The sequence below is a fragment of the Moschus berezovskii genome, chromosome 20 (assembly GCF_049115385.1).
Source record: "Moschus berezovskii isolate FMDL1 chromosome 20, NW_MosBer_1.0, whole genome shotgun sequence".
Taxonomy (NCBI): Eukaryota; Metazoa; Chordata; class Mammalia; order Artiodactyla; family Moschidae; genus Moschus; species Moschus berezovskii.
Genome location: NC_142479.1, coordinates 56,782,676 through 56,800,093, shown reverse-complemented (window position 1 = coordinate 56,800,093; position 17,418 = coordinate 56,782,676). Strand labels below are relative to the sequence as shown.

The 17,418-nt window shown below is 54.4% G+C and overlaps 1 protein-coding gene across 1 annotated transcript in view; it reads right to left on the bottom strand.

Annotated features, from left to right (window-relative positions):
• Positions 1–4,567: 4,567 nt before the first annotated feature.
• NMT1 (N-myristoyltransferase 1) overlaps positions 4,568–17,418 on the bottom strand; it is a 30,477-nt gene continuing 17,626 nt past the window's right edge. Inside the window, exons 4-12 of the mRNA XM_055408076.2 lie at positions 13,927–14,045; positions 13,258–13,349; positions 12,285–12,401; positions 11,350–11,520; positions 10,475–10,583; positions 7,495–7,665; positions 6,747–6,914; positions 5,620–5,757; positions 4,568–4,924 (exon numbers count right to left, since the gene is read on the bottom strand). Of these exons, the coding sequence (XP_055264051.1) occupies positions 4,904–4,924; positions 5,620–5,757; positions 6,747–6,914; positions 7,495–7,665; positions 10,475–10,583; positions 11,350–11,520; positions 12,285–12,401; positions 13,258–13,349; positions 13,927–14,045 (1,106 nt within the window). The 3' untranslated portion in view covers positions 4,568–4,903. The remainder of the gene's footprint in view (positions 4,925–5,619; positions 5,758–6,746; positions 6,915–7,494; positions 7,666–10,474; positions 10,584–11,349; positions 11,521–12,284; positions 12,402–13,257; positions 13,350–13,926; positions 14,046–17,418) is intronic.

The window sequence follows — 17,418 nt, the reverse complement described above, 5'->3', positions numbered from 1 at the left end:
CCGCTGGAAGCTGCCCCATAGAACCCAGGGCTGGGCTGTCTCCACCTTCCTGCCATCCTAGGACCTGATGCAGAAAGTGATGGCCTCACCCTGCTCTGTTTACACTAAGGAGGGCATTTGGTTCTGATGAATCTGTGCATCTGAAAGAAGACAACTAGACTCTGAAGGGGCCCAGATATCCACCACCCCCATCCAGGAACCATGAAGGAATGGGCCAGAAGTCTGGGTGCACAGTCTCAGGGCTGTCAGAAGAGCCAGGCGGCCACACTGCAGCCCCACGGTGGGGGCAGGGTGAGGCCCCAGGTCCAGTGTGAGGGTATGAAGAGCAACTAAGTGTTGTCCTGCGCCCACAGGGCCAGGTCTGGTCGGGGTCTGGGCCGGGGGTCCTGTGTCAGGTGAACCCTGGCCACCAGACTGAGTTCCCCATCCTGCCTCTCATCTCTGGTTTGATGCAGCAAGAGGAAGGGTTTATGGTTAGAAGAGCCCCAAAGCTGGGAAGAGTCTTTAAGGCAATAAAGTTGACAGGAACTGATTATAGGAGGTAAAGGCAAAGAAGAAACACAGTTGATAATTCTTAAGACCGCTGGGCAGAGACCACCCGCAGGGCTATGGTGTTTTTTTTTTCCCCAGCCCTGAAGGCCTGGAGTGAGCTGGTCCCAGGTGGGGAGAGACCTAAACTGTAGGTCTGGGAGGGTCAGGGAAAGGCTCCAGGGATGATCCCAGGGGCAGCAGGACCTCTCAGGCTCTGCTCAGGGCCCAGGTTCCCTGGAAAGGGGGCTGGAGGCACCAGCCATGTGTGGGGGGCAGAAATGGATGAAAAGGTCCACAGGAAGAGAACAGGGGTCTGAGCAGACAGTTTAGATATGTTCCTCAGACCTTTCCTGGGAAATTTTCTGGGTTCAGTGGGACCTGACAGCTTGCAGTGTTAAGCACCCCTGGAGGGGTCTTCCTTGGTGGTCCAGTGGTTAGGACTCTGTTTCCAATGCAGGGGGTTCAGGTTCAATCCCTAGTCTGGGAACTAAGATCCCACATTCTGTGTGTCAAGAAAATAATAATTGAAACACCCCAGGTGACTCAAAAGAACCACCTGGCTCCTGCCCTGCCAAGGGAGGTGTGACATTCTGGACAGTGGGAGGGGCACTGCCTGCGCCCTGTCAGAGGAGCCCCGCTGATCCGGACTGAGGGGTGGCTCTGCCAAGGTCCCGGGTGCTGGCCCAGAGCCTGGCTGCTCCTCTTACACAGAATAAACCCGAGTCAGTCCCGGCTCCTCACTGGCGGGTGGGAGAGATTAGGGGAAAAAGAGCCAAGCTGGCCCTCAAAGGGTAGTCTTGCCAAAGGAAAGTATTCAGAAGTGTCTCTGGTCACGAGGGCCTTCCTTGCAGGGTGAGAGGGCGCTGGCCCGGACTGGGGACTCTGGGCTTCCACTGCCACCTGCTGACCAGAGGAATACCAAGAGGGCAGGAGGGTGTGTCCAGCTGCTTCCTTTATTAGAAACAAGTGAGATGTACCAAGCAGAACAACAATGCATTTGGTATTTCTTCCCCCACCCTGGAAATGGATGCCCCTCCCACAGTCCAGAGCAAAGCCAAGACACAAAGGTGAAGCCTCCCCTTTCCCCGATCCCAGAGGCGGATGCCCGGCTGGTAGTCAATCAGTATTTTTGAACTGAACTGATCTGAATGAAATCTTTCCCCACAGCCTCCCTAAGGACAGTCTGTTTGCAGGCCTGCCTTCCCCTGACAGTAATAACCCGAAGCCCTGGGTCTCCTCTGGTTCCAGGGCAGGCGGCCAGGCCTGAAGAAGGCAGCCGGGGGTGGAAAGGCCCTGGCCAGAGATACGCCCCGCCCCACCCCTGGCCCAGCAGCCACCCTCTCCCGGGCTGCAGCTGTGAAGCTATCCAGGCCTTTGGGCCATCCCTTCAGTTGGGGAAATGCTGGTCATCTTTGGGCAAAGAATTCAAGAGCACTGGGACACCCACCCTGGGCTTCAACTGAGCCAGCAAGTGGGCGACGGCAGTTAGAATGGAGTTGCAGGCAAGGCCTGAAATTTTCCATTAACCTAGGTGTTGCAGTGGCTTGATGTAGGCCAGGCTTCAAATAAGACAGCAGCATGTTCGGAAGTAGGCGTGCGTGGGGGACACAAGCCCTGTGCCGACCTCAGTCCAGAGCTGAGGCCTCCAGTATCCCCAGCTCTCTCCAAACAGAGATAGGAGGCCATGGGTCATTCCAAAGGCTGGAGGTAAACATCAGGAACCCAAGTCTGAAAGCCAGCACTGGAGGCAGAGGGCAAGGCCATACCCGGGAGGCCCACTATGAGCAGCGGCCTGAGGCAAGTCCCAGCTGATGAGCTTGGAGGCCCTGGGGTCTTCCCCTTGCTTGGTTTAAGCCAGTCACGGCTCCACCATCCTGCAAGGCCCCAAACCCCAAGCAATGGTTCTCTCTGAGCTCTCTGACCAGAAGTCCTGGAACGGGTCGAGTGAAGGACCTAGGGAGTGCTTGGGCAGAAAGGAGATGAAGAGCAGCCGCTGAGCTGACTCCTGCAGACCTGTGGGTGGCGCTGAAGGCGGGCAGGGCCCCTACAGAGGGCGACAGCAGAGTCCACGGAGAGACCGCAGGGAGACACTGGGAGCTCCCCAGGCGATCGGTTTCTTCCAGAGCGGGCACGGGCCTCACAGCTTCCATCCCATGACTTCAGTCACCAAGGCAAGGCTCACTCCTGGGGCCGTCGGGCACCCCAAATTTCAGAGGCAGCTCAGGCCAGGACCTGGCCCAGAGCTGAGCAAGCCTGTGACAGGGAGCCTGTCCAAGTTCCAGTCTCGCCTGAGGTGGGAGAGTCGGGAACTTTGTTCTCTGACATCTTTAGAAGCACGCACAGGGTGGGCTGCTCTGGGCCGTAGGATGCCATGTGTCTGATGTCTATGTGGCTGTGTGGGCAAGCCCCTGCCTCTCTGACTCCCGCCGTCTGTGGAATGCAGTGCACATCTTGCTGAGAACAGCAGCTTCTTTGGTCTGGGTATCTTGGAGTCAAGGAGTCAAAGGTCAGCCACAATGGAGGCCTACAGTTTGCAGCACAGGGATGACGGGGAGAAAGGAGCCCCCTTGAGGCCTCTGATGAAAGTGTGATCAGTGGAGTTGGGGGCTCCGTATGCAGAAAGCCTGGCCAGCAGCCCTGCCTGGGCAGGGGCAGCACGACCCCATCCCAACTAAGCACGCGATCCCCTCCAGCTCTGGGAACTCTGCAGAATCAGTCTCTGGCAAACCTCACCAGAGCCCACAGCCTGCAACACAGCCTTCCTGGCCCGTAGAACACGGTTTCAGTTCCCACAGCTGGGCTGAGCCTGGCCTGCCGGCTAAGGGCTTCCTTCCCTCTACAAGTAGAGGTAAAAGCAACCAGAAAACGCCCCACCCCACACATCATACCATCCACCCATTGACCTCCTCCTCCTAGAGCAAAAGTTACATACAAGTCTGAATATGAATTGCTGCTGCTGACAATTCATAGCCCAACCCTCCCCAAACCACTTGGCTGAGCACAACCGAGGAATGCCTACATGACAATCACGTGACTGGAGCCTCCATTATTTGGAGGGCCACAGGCAGCTTCAGTCACCATCACCACCGCCACCGCAAAAATCCACAGCACATCATCAGTGGAAATCAGATTCCGACAATGGCAACAGGAAATCAAGTCTGTTGCCAAGTGCAGACTGGCATCTCACCACCACTCCCTGCCGTGACCTGCAGGCTGTGTGTCTTGGAAAGGAGCAGAGACGGCTAATGGACTGGAAGGCACCGGCCCAAGTCTGGAAACCGAGGTCCGGGTATCAGCCCCACGCCATCCTTGTCTAACCAGTCTTGTGGGCATCAGGGTCCTGGTTCTTTGCTCTAAGATGAGCTAAGCAGGGCCTGCACTGACAGTCTCCACAAGGTCCCAGATGCTATACAAGGAGGTCAAAGGTCTCCGTCATACTGCCAGTCACCCCAGGCAGTGGAAAAACAATCTCACAGGACTTATCCCTGTCATATAAGATTGGCAACAGTTGGCTAGAGAGCCTGGATGTAAAAGTCAGTTGTTGGCAGGATGACCTCCTACAGGGAGCAGGCCAAGAGGACTAGAAGAGGGAATTGGATTCATGAAACGCACTTTCACAGGTCATCCCTGCTGTGCAGGTTCAGGACGCAGAAAAGGTGCGGACCCTGCAGGAGTGCCTCGGAGTTGGGTCTGCCCCAGCCAGGCCTCCACCTGCACTTCCCAGAGAGCGCTGAGCCCTCCCCAAAGCCCTGTACAGCCCCTCCACCTGACGCTGACATCGCCAAGCCAATCAACTCAGCAGATTCAGAAGGGGAACTGGGTAAGACTCCCACATCCTCTTTCTCCTGCTCCCCTGAGAAAAGTCCATGCCTGCTTTCAGAAGGAAACAATTCACTTGTACTGATATGTGTTTGTCGGGCACTGGCCTTAAAGAGTCGAATTTTGAGGAATGATCTGGATTCAGTTTTTCATTAGAGACCAAACATCCTTGTACATTTGGAACATGAAAGATATTTAAAATATTTATATATATATATATATAATATATATATATACTTTTATTATTCACCCGTTAACTCCATAATATGCCAATCACAAGCTAGTTTTCAGCAGTTACATTCCCTTGATCGTGGCTGCATAACAATGCGATTATTTAGAAAACAGGGAGACCAGAGACACGGCCAGAGATGACATCTCGCAGCCTACGCCATTGCAATACAATCATCAAGTTCAGTGGCGGTCTGTAAAGCCGGTTCAGTTCTGCTCCCCTTGCCAGGGATTCTCACGTTTGTGAAAATTGGACCAACAAGTGGTGGGGTTCCATTTCCTGGTAATTCTCAGTGGCTTTATCCAGAATCTCACTGGCAACTGGTTACTGTAACACCAGCCCAACCTAGGAGAGCCAAGAGGGGAGAGGCAGCGTTGAGGGGACAGCTGTCTGGACCTCCCCACTCCCCACCCAGTCCTGAAGGTCCAATGACGGAGTCTGCAGGGCGCTACTGTGCTGAGTGAGCAGACTCCTGGGCTCTCAATCTCCGCGTGACGCTTCAGACATCAGAGCCTTTATCTGAGGCACCCTGAGGAATACTGGGCACCAGGCTGCACTCCAGTTCAGCCGTCAGGTACCCTCTAAGTGCGGGCTTCCCCTGGCCCTGAGCTGCCCTCTGGAGCTGGTGGAGGAAGGTCCATGCTGGGACGAGGGCAGCAGCCCCTCGAGTCCGACTCTCTCTTGCTGGCAGACCATGGGCGCGTGACTGGCCAGTGTCCTGGGACAGTCCCAAAGCCCTGTCCCACCGGATGAGGCCACTCACCCGGTGGGAGGAGAGACTGGAAACAACCTTCCCACTTCCGGGTGGCTCAGGGGCCTGTGCCCTCTGCCACCCTCACACCTGCTGCTGAAAGGGGAACACCGCCCCTGCTTGTGAAGCCACCAGATGGAGGGGACTCTTCCAGGGCCCAGACTGATGCTGGACCCCAGACCCGAGGCCCTGCTTCTATTACAGATGCCAACACCTGACCCGGGTCAGCCCCGCCATGGGCCCGGCTGCCAGGGAGCGCGGTGGGGGGCGGTGCCCAGAACGTACATACCTTCTCCGCCCCCATGCTGGGGCACTTCCAATTGTACAGGTAATACTGTAGGTTGCCATCCCCAATGCCGAACTTGAGCTTCTCTAGGAAGGTTTTGTTCTCCATGAGATCCAGTGCATTGAACACGTCAAACCCTTTCTGCGGGGCAGCAGGGAGAAACGAGGACAGGTGAGGATGGGTGGACGCCGCCTCACCTTCCTGCCCTCTCTCTTCTGTCGTATCAGAACCGCCCCGCAGGCAGGCGGCCAGGACAGCGATCTGCCTTCAGAGGCGCCTGCTGCTTCTGTGGACATCCAGACTCCCGTCAGCGCCCTGCTCTCCAGTGGCAGTTCTCATGACATGCTGAGTGCCACCTTACCTGGCCTCTCCGCAGCGTCCCCCCCCAAGGACGCATTTGTGCACCCACTGTGCATTTGTGCACCGCCGCTCCCATTGCTCCTTGCTACGCTTCCCTGAAACATGCTCGTAACTTCCACAGTCCTCTCTGGAGACCAAGCCCTGGACCTTTTCCTGAGAGAAGGTGACTCCCATGAGCCTCACTGCTCCCCCACTCCCTGACGCCCCAAGTCCCCGGCCTTGGCGCACCAAGGGACTTTATGACATGTGACTTGCTTCTCTGAGGCTGTGACAGACTCGATCAGGGCCTGGATGGTCGCTGGTGGCCGGCACACAGTGGGCCAGGCTGAGGGCAGGTAGACCCCACGCGGCAGGGCTGCCGGGTGACCTCTCAGGTGAAGGAGAAACCTGGGCCCCTCCCCGCCATGCTCTCCGGTCAGCGGCTCTGATGACCCATCACAACAGACACCACCAATCTCCCCATTCCCACGCTGGGGAGGTCGGAAGGAGAACCCCTCACCTCCCCGTGCAGACCTGGCTATTCAGGCTCCTTGGCAGCGCCTCCCGTGAGAACAAAACTCACTGAAATAAATCAGGAGTTCAATGTCTTCACCTGGGGTGGACACTCCGTGCTCCCTCCTAGTTTCTGAGCTGCTGGCTGGAAACTGCTCGGCTGCTCCCAGAGTGAAGCAAGAAGACAAGGAGGCTTTGAAGCCCCCGGCCCAGGAGTAGCTACTGCGAGCCGTGCTCAGCACCGCCCCGCCGCCCCTTCCCTCTGGTCGGCTCCTCACCATTTTGGCGAGAACGAGGGCATCGCTCATGAGGTCTAGGAGAGGGGTCTGAGTGTGAACGTTGTAGAAAGAGTAAGCAGCCTTCAGACTCTTGTGGGTCGGGTGGTTCATGATGGTGGACGGAAGCGTATAAAAGCTCAGGAAATCAGTCACCTCCCCGTTTGCATTCTGATGGGAAGACAATACAGAAGGCAGGGTCACACCAGCACAGGGACTGTGCACATTCTGTTCCCATTGCCCTCCGCCACCCTCGGGCAGCTCTGTCCCTCCAGATGAATGGGTGGAAACTGAAACAGGATACGCAGGGAGGAGAAAACACATCAAGAGGGAACCTGAGGACAGAGCTGGGAGGAAAACCCAGGCTAGGCCGGGGGTTGACTCTGCCACACTCCTTCCCTGCCTGCAGCACCAGGGCTTTCTCACAGCTCGTGGCCCCTCAAACGTCCGGCCAGCTCCAGACCAAGCAGAGCTCACCTGACCAAGCGGGGCTCAGCTCTCTCTGCTCAGGGTCAGCAGTGGGGAGGGAGAGATAAAGGGCTCACGCCAGGTCCAGAAGAGCTTTTTTCAGCAAATGCAAGCTGCAACTTTCTGCCTTTAGTGGGGACCAAGCACAGGTGGTCCAGGAAGTCTAGGATGCCAACTCTCTGGTCAACTGCTCTTCAGTGACCGAGCCTGGGGATACCCATCACTGAGGGAGAAGGCCTCCCTGTCCAAGAGGCAAAGGCCCAGAACATGCATCCCCACTCACCTCCACCACAAAAGTGTCAATGATATTCTCCTGGGGATAGAACCAGTGTTCCACCTCCTCCTGGCTCATGACAGGCGTGAGGTGGAACTGCTTCAGGTACCGGCTGAGGAGCTGGTGCACTATGGGAATGTCCTTTTTTTCCATTGGTCGTAGTCCAGCTGTCTTGGGAGACTGGAAGAAAGAAACCAGAGAGCATGAGCTGTGCTGGCCGCGCGCGCCCTGGCTCCCTCTCAAGTCCTCCACGGACCGAAAAACTCAGGCCGTCTCCCTTCCTACCCTGACCCTGAGACTAATCCCCCAGGCCCTCAAGACAGCCTCCAAGATCATCTTAGGCAGCTCCCTCTCACCCGCTGTCCACATCCGCAAGCACAAGTCCCGCCCTCACAGTGAATCTGGCCCTTTCCCTGCTGGTTAAGGCTGCCATCCTTGGCTAAGGCTGTTGTGTCAATCTCTTATCCACATGGCCAAGGCTGGATTCCTAAGAAAACACAGCCCATCACAGCCCTGCCTGCTCCAAACACCCCAGCACAGAGCCCAGACCAGGCACCCTCGGAACCAGTGGCTGTTGTAGCTGTGATCGTCTGTCTCTCTAGCCCAGGAGCGCTCAACAGGAGCGATTTTGCCTCTCAGGAGACATCTGACCATATCTGGAGATGTTTTTGGGTTGTCACATTAGGGGGAGGGTGGCTACTGGCATGGAGAAACCAGGGATGCTGGTAAACATTCTGCAACATACAGGATGGTCTCCTTGACCAACAATTACCCGACCCAAAGTGTCAACGGTGCCGTGATGGCGAAGCCCTGGCCAATGCATGGATGTGCTCAAGTGGGTCCAGCCCAGAGCTACACCTGGGCCTCCCAAAGGCTTTCTTAGCTCCCCACCTTTGAGCCTCACAACCTTCTCCCGCTCAACTGCAGCTCATCTCTTTCTGCGCTGCTCCATCTCCTACCGACTTAAAGCACCTCACAGACAGGCACCACGGAGCCCCGGGCCCAGCAGAGTCCACGCTGGACGCCCACCAGGGCACCGTTGCACCAGTAGCACCCCCGGCAGGACAATGATGCCAGTTAAATTCAGAAGAAAAGCATTAAATTCCCAGGACTTAATCCGCCAGAATCCCACTCCATAGCTGCTTCTCCTTAGAAAATGCTTCAGTGGAAAAGAAGCCACGTGATGCTCGGGAACAAACACTGTGGCTGAGGGAACATCCCCAAGGGCTTAATACACAAAGGTGAAAAAAATGAAAGTGTAAGTCACTCAATAGTGTCCGACTCTTTGCGACCCCATGTACTGTAGCCCGCCAGCCTCTTCTGCCCATTCTCCAGGCAAGAATACTGGAGTGGGTAGCCATTCCTTTTGCCAGGGGATCTTCCCAACCCAGGGATCGAAACTGGGTCTCCTGCATTGCAGGCATATTCTTTACTATCTGAGGTGAGGTCAGCCAAATCTGAAAATGGGGTGGAGTAAGTTTATATGGGGCTTCCCTGGTGGGTCAGTGGTAAAGAATCCGCTTGCCAATGCAGGAGACAGGGTTCAGTGCTGACCCCTGGAGAAGAAAATGGCAACCCACTCCAATATTCTTGCCTGGGAAACCTCATGGACAGAGGAGCCTGGCACGCTACAATCCACGGAGTCAGAAAAGAGTCAGGACACAACTTCACGACTAAATAATAACAGGTTTACATACCTCAGTCACTGCCTGACACAACTGCTTCCCAGTGTAAGACCTGTTTTATTTTTAACTTTATATTGGAGTATAGTTGAGTAACAAAGTTGTGTTAGTTTCAGGCGAACAGGAATTGCTTTTAAAACTGCAGCTCCAGAAACTCCAGCTGCCAAAATTCCTTGCTAAACCTGATGTTGCCAGGGAACACTCACTGACCTTATTTTTACCTGGCACCTCCTACAGTGACACCCCAAATCCTGGACTGAAAAAGCAGCCCTGCTGGGGTTCTTCCCCACAGGCAAGGAGATCCAGAGACATTCTCCTGGCTGCAACACCACTTAAAAGAACGCTGTCTGCCTAGCAGGCGGGACCAGTCTATCATGAGAACAGAAAGGAGGGGACACTCATTGTGGCTCCCTAGTCTGGTCTCCTGGGCAGTGCCTAACTGCTGCAGCGGGCCCTCCAAACTGGACCCAGTCCAGGGGTGGGTCAGCCCTCAGGTCAGCAGGCACCCAGTGGCGTTGCTGACCCTGCCTGGAAGGGCTCTGAGGGAAGAGAAAGGACTGTAAGACCCAGGCGCATCCATCTCACTGGCAAACCAGGCAAACCAAGGCCCAGAGTTGAAAATCAGCTCACTGAAGCTGCCCGGTCCTTTAGCAGCAAAGTCTGGGCAGGACTGAGCTGGAAATCTCGGCTCCCCTCGCGGGCTCAGTCACCCACCCCCAACCTGACTCAGCAGAGGTAGCAACAGACACTCTGTGGCTCGTTTACACTGGTCCTGGGATGGGCTGCAGGACAGCGAGTGTATTCCTCTCTCCACTGTGCTTCCCTCAGGCTGAGATTACAGACTAGGTATTCTCTGGGTCTGCCAACAGATGGCAGAGGAGCGAGCCCAGGTGCAGGCTCAGGAAAACAAAGTCCAACTAAAATAAAACCCTGGTGGCTCAGATGGTAAAGCGTCTGCCTGCAATGTGGGAGACCCGGGTTCGATCCCTGGGTTGGGAAGATCTCCTGGAGAGGGAAACGACAACCCACTCCAGTACTCTTGCCTGGAGAATCCCAAGGACGGAGGAGCCTGGTAGGCTACAGTCCATGGGGTCACAAAGAGTCTGACACGACTGAGCGACTTCACTTTCACTTTCACAGATAAGAGAAGGACAGAAGGGAAAAGGTTAGGAATTGGGAAACTATGGGCTGGGCTGCTTTTCTGGTAAGAGAGCCCCCTGCCCCTGCCCCTGCCCCAGGCCCCGCCAGGCTCTCCCGGCCTCCCTCCCTCCCTCCGGCTCCTGCCCAGGCCCTGGGGCCCCACTGGCCTCTGGCAGTCGGTAGAGCTTCATGGTGCGCTGCATGGTCATGTTTCTGCTCAAGTGAGAGAACTTGACTTCAATCAGCTTCCGGGGATTTAGGGACCGATGCCAGTACCTGTGGGGACAGACCTCCAGTCCTCAGAGGGCTGTGGCAAGTCGCACTAAGACAACCTCTCCAGACGGCCGGCAGGTGGCGTGAGAGAGCCATCCGGCCCCACTTGAGCCAGCCTCGCCCAGGAGCTCCACACCCCACCACGGTGAGTGCAGAGCGGCCACAGCTCTTCCCATATTTGGAATCAAATCAGTGGAAAAGACCTGAGGTTCTCCCAACGTCCAGCCTCTGCCTCCCTCCTCTCTGGCGCCTAACTGATGTTTTCACTTTAGAAGTTCTTAAGGCAGATCGTACTCAATGGTTCCAAAGAACTTTCGAAGGCAGTGGTTTTGCTTGGTTCACACAGAGGTGAGACATGCTCTCTTTGGCCCACATAATATTCAGAACAAAACTGAGCCACTCATTTAAAACTATAGAACATTTACCATCAAGAACCAGATTTGGGCTCATCCTTTAAAACAAAACCCCAGCAGACTGACCCCCTGCAATTTCCACATGGCAGGAATCAGAGGGAGCTAAGAAAGCCTGAGCCCTTTGGACAAGGCATGCGCTGTGCAGGCCGTCGTTCCTACAGACTTCCCTTCACTCCCTGTGTGCCCCACCCAGCTCCTGTGGGCACCACCACCCACCTTTTCAGACACCAGAGCAGCAGATGCTCTCGGCCATGCACTGAGCTGAGGGGCAGAGCTGTGATTCACGGTGACACAAGTTCCCCAACTAGAGTGGGCATGCCACCATTTCTAGAACCTTTCCAAGAAGAGGTTTATACCTGCAGGTGCCGACAGGCTTTGGTAACACCACCCCGGCAGTGTAAACAGCTTGGAAGATGCCCTCCAGGTGAACCCGCCGGGTTATCTCACGGATCAGGACTGGAGCCACTCTCTTGGAGCGCAGCTTCTTGTGGACACACAGGAAATTGATCTCTACCATCTTCTTCTCTCTGCAGAGTCAGGAGAAAACCCAGGGTGAGGCCATCCCTTCAAGCATGGGAGCCCCGTGTAGGGAGCGGGGCCTCCAGCACAGGCTCGTGTTCCGGCCCCACCTGTGCTCAGCAGCCAGGAGTGGAATGCCCTCCCATCGCCCTGCTCTGATGCACCAGGCAAGGAACCTGCTCTCTCCTCAACAGACTCTGCTTCCAAAGGTAAGTGGGACTCAAGCAAACTCCTTTATTTAAGGCACCACCAGCATCTTCCTGGTGAAGTCCCTGGAGCAGGCTGAGGGAGCCCCATCTTCAGCCATCAGGAACCCCACGGAAGTCAAGAGCTATTCTATGATTTCAGGGGTTCTGACTCCCCCAAGCCCAGAAGGCTGTGGTAGATAGATGGTTCTGACATTTCCAAAGAAATGAAGAGCAGAGCTCGAAGGCCCCACGACTGTGGATATGAGTCACACCAGCCCACTTCTAGGTGACTCGAGCATGGTGACGCGTGACTGGCACAAGTGCCAACATGGAGCTGGTCAGGGAGTGGGTCGGCCCTCAGGGTGGACCCCTTCCAGCCCAGGTCACAGACAAGAGATCCAGCAATAATTCAGAGCAAGACAGGCAGTTCCTACTAAGAATTGCTATTCCTAGGAACCCAAGCTCCCTCCCTTTAGGGGAACTTCCCTCCTGCTTCTATGGAAGGCATGTATATGATTTCCCCCCAACTTCCAAGACCAAGCAGGACGGTGGGGACATGGGGCGAGGGTGGCGCTGGTGCTTACGTGTCATAGATATGGATGTTTGCTGGGATGGCGCTGATGAACCCAACCAGTTTCCGACTCGAGACCACTCGAACCCCACAATGCCACTGGGGCAGCCAACCAGGCGGCCGGAGAGCCCTGGAAGAGAGACAGGAGCTGTGGGCACAGGGCTGCCTGCCAGCGGGCTCGGCAGACTGTCTGGCCCCACCACTGAGTCTAGCTCTAACCTCATGCCACCACCTCCCTGGGGAGGGAACAGCTCAATTCTCTGAAATCCGCTTTCAGGCCAAATCCTCCTGGACACCAGTGGGACCAAGTCACAGCCCTTTCTTGCTGCTCAGTCCACTTGGCCTATTTACCCAACCCAGGGCTGTCACACTGAAGATTTCATACTGATCCAGTTTCTTTGTGCTTACTCAACTCTGACAGCCTGAGCCGGAGCCCCCAGCCTCCTTGGCTCCAAATCCAGCGGGTCCCGTGGTCAGGAGCCGGCTGTGGAGCTCTGGAGCTCTGGGCTCCATCTCCTCCCCTCTTTCCACTCAGGCGGTCTTCCTTTCCCTCCCCCTTCAGACAGGTCCCCTCTGTGCCAGCCTTATGCCCTACCTCTCTGGATATTAAACGAGGCCGGGAAGGGGAGGGGGTGCTCAGCCAGGCAAGGCCATTTTCATATAACCGAGCATGCTCAAGAAACAGACTGAAAATGACCCTCTATTCTTTTAAATCTTAGCAGTCTCATCCCTCCTTCCCTTCTTACCTAAAGTCATTATACAACAGGCGATTTTTTCTTCTGGGAACCAATTCCATAAAGGAATTTCTCACCCAGTCACTGTGCCTTAAATAAAGTTTCAATTCTGAGCTCCACTGGAAGCAAGTCTCAAAAATCACACACTGATTTGCCATTAAAAGGTTGGCACTTGGAGGAGAGATGAGCAATCTGGTGCCTTGTTTTTCTGCTCTGTGATCTCAGAACGGTAGGAAAGTCCTTACAACTCACCACAAAAGAAATTCTGGGGAATAATCAAATCGGAACATGTTGTCATCATCTTCCACATAGTTCTCATTCAGGAGAGTGTAGAGTTCTTTCAGCTGCAGAGAAGAGGAGCCGCCTTAGAAGTATTCTGCCAGATGGGGGGAGGCGGAGGGGGGGACCAACGCCAATACCCTGGGGCTCCAAGCTGTTCGGGACAAGGCAAACTACCGAAAACTCTATTTAATCTCACAAATCCTTTCCATCCGGGCACAGCAGGGACTCCTGGAACAAGCAATCTAGTGTTTAAGAGGAAACTGAGTCACCGGGGGTAGAGGGGCAGACTTAAGCACAGGAAGTATGGCAGGCCAAGATTGTCATCCAAGTAACAGAGCACTCCATCACTAAGAGAAGGGACCGAAAGAACGGACGAACAAGGAAAATGAAAGCGTGAAAGTATCCGCCTTGGGGAGCTAGCTGCAGGGGTTAACTCTCAATGCACCAGAGACACCGTAAGCTCTTCAGGCGGAGCCGTGGGCAGATCCCAGAGGCAACAGATGGGAGGGATCTGCTAGCCCTACTTGGCCCGGCTCTTAGAAGAGTCCTCGAGGAAGGCCCAAGGAGAAGCCATCATGGCTGGGCTCTCAGTGAACGTGGTGCCCTGTCCATGCTGGTGGTCAGCCCAGGCCTACTCACCACACCACGGTCCCCCAGGTCCAAGGCGTCCCAGGTGAAGCCCTGGGGCAGCGTGTAGGGCTCCTGGCGGATGTTGTCTTTGTCAGGCTCCACAGGACCATGTGTGTTCACAACTTCTCCTGCAAGTAGAGCATGGTCATGAGCTTCACCGTTGGCTTTCTTGGGGAGGGAAGGGAATCAGCTCAAAAACTGACCTCAGCAAATTCCTCCTGTCCCCAGGAGCCCTCCATCCGAAGAACACTCTCTTCTTGGCAATAGCAGACCATCTCTCTGGCTACCCTTGGCCCCTAACTGAGGGCCATTCGTGGCCAAACTTCAGAACAATCCTGGGAGCCAAGGTGGTTGGTGTCTTGGACCTTCTTTTAAATCTCCTTTTGGTTACTAAATGACAAACGTGTATCTTGACTAACTTGGCTTCCTGCCTCCCAGCTGGTGTAAAGTGTTGTCATGGCTCTGGCCCAGGCCCATAGATCTGGATGGATTTATAAGGAGTTGCAACAAGGCAGCTTTTGTGTCAACAGCAGTGACAATGTACCGGGCCTATTCCTGAGCTGGACAATGGCATCCAGGCGCCGGGCTCTCTCTGGGTCCTGCCAGCCTGGGCCTTCACTGACAGGGGCCAGTTAACTGCAGCTGCCAACTCGGGCCCACGGTGTTTACAGAGCCCTGTGAGCACCTCTGGGCTGAATCACTGAGCCTACACCACACTGCAGGGCAGTGACCCCCTGACACGACATCCCCAACCAGGATAGACACCCCTCCCCTGTGCAGTACACAAGGGGATGCTGAGAAGACAGAGCCTCGCTTCCCAACCCCAGCCAAACAACACCTATCTGACAGAACTCGGACGCATCAGCCGCATCATTTCAGTCCCTGGAATTATTTGGCCCTGGTAGTTTCTACAGTTCAGAGCTTATTCACTCATGCTCACAACTCAGAAGAAGGCAATGTTTAGTACACTTTAAAAATGGAGTCTTCGGGACTTCCCTGGTGGTCCAGTGGTAAAGAGTTCTGCCAATGCAGGGAATACGTGCCCCATCGCTGGTTGGGGAAGATTCCACATGCTGTGGAGTGACTAAGCCTGCGCACCAGCTTCTGAGCCTGCACTCTAGAGCCCGTGCTCTGCAACAAGAGAAGCTGCTGCGATCAGAAGCCTGCGCACCTCACCAAAACTAGCCCCGGCTCGCTGCAACTAGAGAAAGCCCTTGTGCAGCAATGAAGACTCAGCACAGCAATAAAGAAATAAAATTTTGGGAAAAAAAAAGGAGTCTTTGAAGAGAGAGAGCAGCACTGACATATATACACGACCATGTGTAAAACAGACAGCTGGCTAGTGGGAGGCTGCTGTTTAACATGAGGAGCCCTGCTCAGAGCTCTGTGACGACCTCCAGAAGTGGGGTGGGGCGGGGGGAGGGAGGCTTAAGAGGGAGGAGATATACACAGTTCTAATGGCTGGTTCGAGCAGTTGTATGGCAGAAACCAATACAACATTGTAAAGCAATTATTCTCCAATTAAAAACAACAAAAATTAAAAAAATAAATAAATAAGGAGCCTTTACAGAAGACCCACTGAGTCCACGGCTCCCAGCACAGGGCTCTATACATTCTTGTTGTTCAGCTCAAGCTTTTACTGATGGTCAGACTCCTGACCCAAACACACCATTCTAACGTGTAACAGGCAACTGTGGACCCTCCCAGGGATGGATCCATGGGGCAGGTGTAGTGGAAATGACTGCATCTGGCCATGAACCAAGGACAACAGCATCAGGACTGACCATCCAACTCTCGCCCAGCACATTTACTGAACACCGGTTGGCCCTCATGCACTAGGACAGGGCTGTGAAAAGGTCCCTGGCCTCACAAGACATACCATCTTCTGGAGAAATAGTCAAGAAACAAGTCATAACCAGTGTGCTAAGGGTCAAAGACTGCAAACAACAGGCAATAATGCGGTCACAGCAGGGAAGAATCCGGTTGACTCCTGTTTATAAGCTGCTCTCAAGTGAAAGATTCCTTGGGAGAAAGGCTACATTTTTCTCCCCTAGTTTAGAAACTGGCCTTTTGATTAATTCATAAAGTAGCCCTTGTGAATTAATTGACCAGAAGTCAATCCACTTTAATTTCCTTACCATGTATAATTTTCTGAGGCTAACAAGCCAAGGGCCAGACCCCTAGGAAACACCACGGATCCCTACTCTAGTCTTGAGTAGGTGCTAATCAATTTTCCCTATCTTGTTTTGAGTTTATACCCTTTTTTTAAAACTTCAGAACCCTTTTATCATTCTTCCCCAAGATGATCTCACGGACAAGATACCAGTGATCCTCCCCACCAGACGACAATAGTCTCAAGGCCAAATCATTTCATTCAGGCTGGCTACCAGGTCCTGCCTGCACCAGGCACTGCCATTTGCACCTTCACCATCTGTTCTTGGAATCCTAGACAGTGCCAGCTCTGGGGCAGGAGCTGGTGAATGACACGGATGCAGGTCCTCATCATCATGGGGCCCAAAGAGACAAAGCAAGCAGGCACTTGCCACTCAGCATAATGAAAGTCCTCAATAATCAAGTATGGGGGGATGAGGAGATGGAGGAAAGACCTCTCGGAAGAAACATCTAAAGATGTGACCTCAGGGATGTTTCTGGTGGTCCAGTGGTAAAGATTTCGTGCTTCCACTGCAGTGGGCACAGGTTCGATCCCTGGTCAGGGAACTAAGATCCTGCATAAAAAGAAAAAAAAGATGTGACTTCAAGGATAATTAGGAATTAGGAGGGGCAGACTGGGTGGGGCAGGGAGGGTGGGTACACTGCAGGCAGAACAGAGTCAAGACCTGGAGATGACAGGAGGAGAAAGAAACTAGGAAACGAGGCTGAAGAGAAGAGAGGGGGCCAATCGTGGAGGGCCCTGCAAGCTGCAAGAGGCTGGGCTTTATCCTGAGGGCTGTGGGACACCCTGAATGGGTCTTTAAGGGGGATGGGAGGGAGCAGTGACATCCTGAGGTCCGAACTGTACAAAGAGCACTCAATAAGTGCTTGTCAACTGAGTGAGCTTGTATATAAAATAATCAACTGGTAAGTCTTGACCTGTGTGTTGACAAACTGGTTTGCATAGGTTATCTCAAGGCTATTCACCATCTGCAAGACAAAGCTGACAAAGCAGAGTGAGAGGAAACACTGAGAAAGCAGAAGCCGCTCAGAGCAGACTCGCAGCCTGGGGTGCTGGCAATGCTGAGAGCGGCCCAGGGGTCCTGCCCGCCACCTTCTACTGGCTCACGGGCATCTCTGGCCAAGAAGGTGGGGGCTGCTTCTTAGGGGGCAGAAACGCAGCCAACCGCCTCTGGGTCTCCATGAACCGGCTGTGGAGGACACTGGGAACTCTAAAGACAAACCTGGGCTTTCAATGGTTCCTTTCTGTACACTCTACCCCTAAACTCTCTCTGCCTTCAAGCACCACAGGGCAACTGTGAAGGACTTGGGAGAAAAGAATGCGAGATC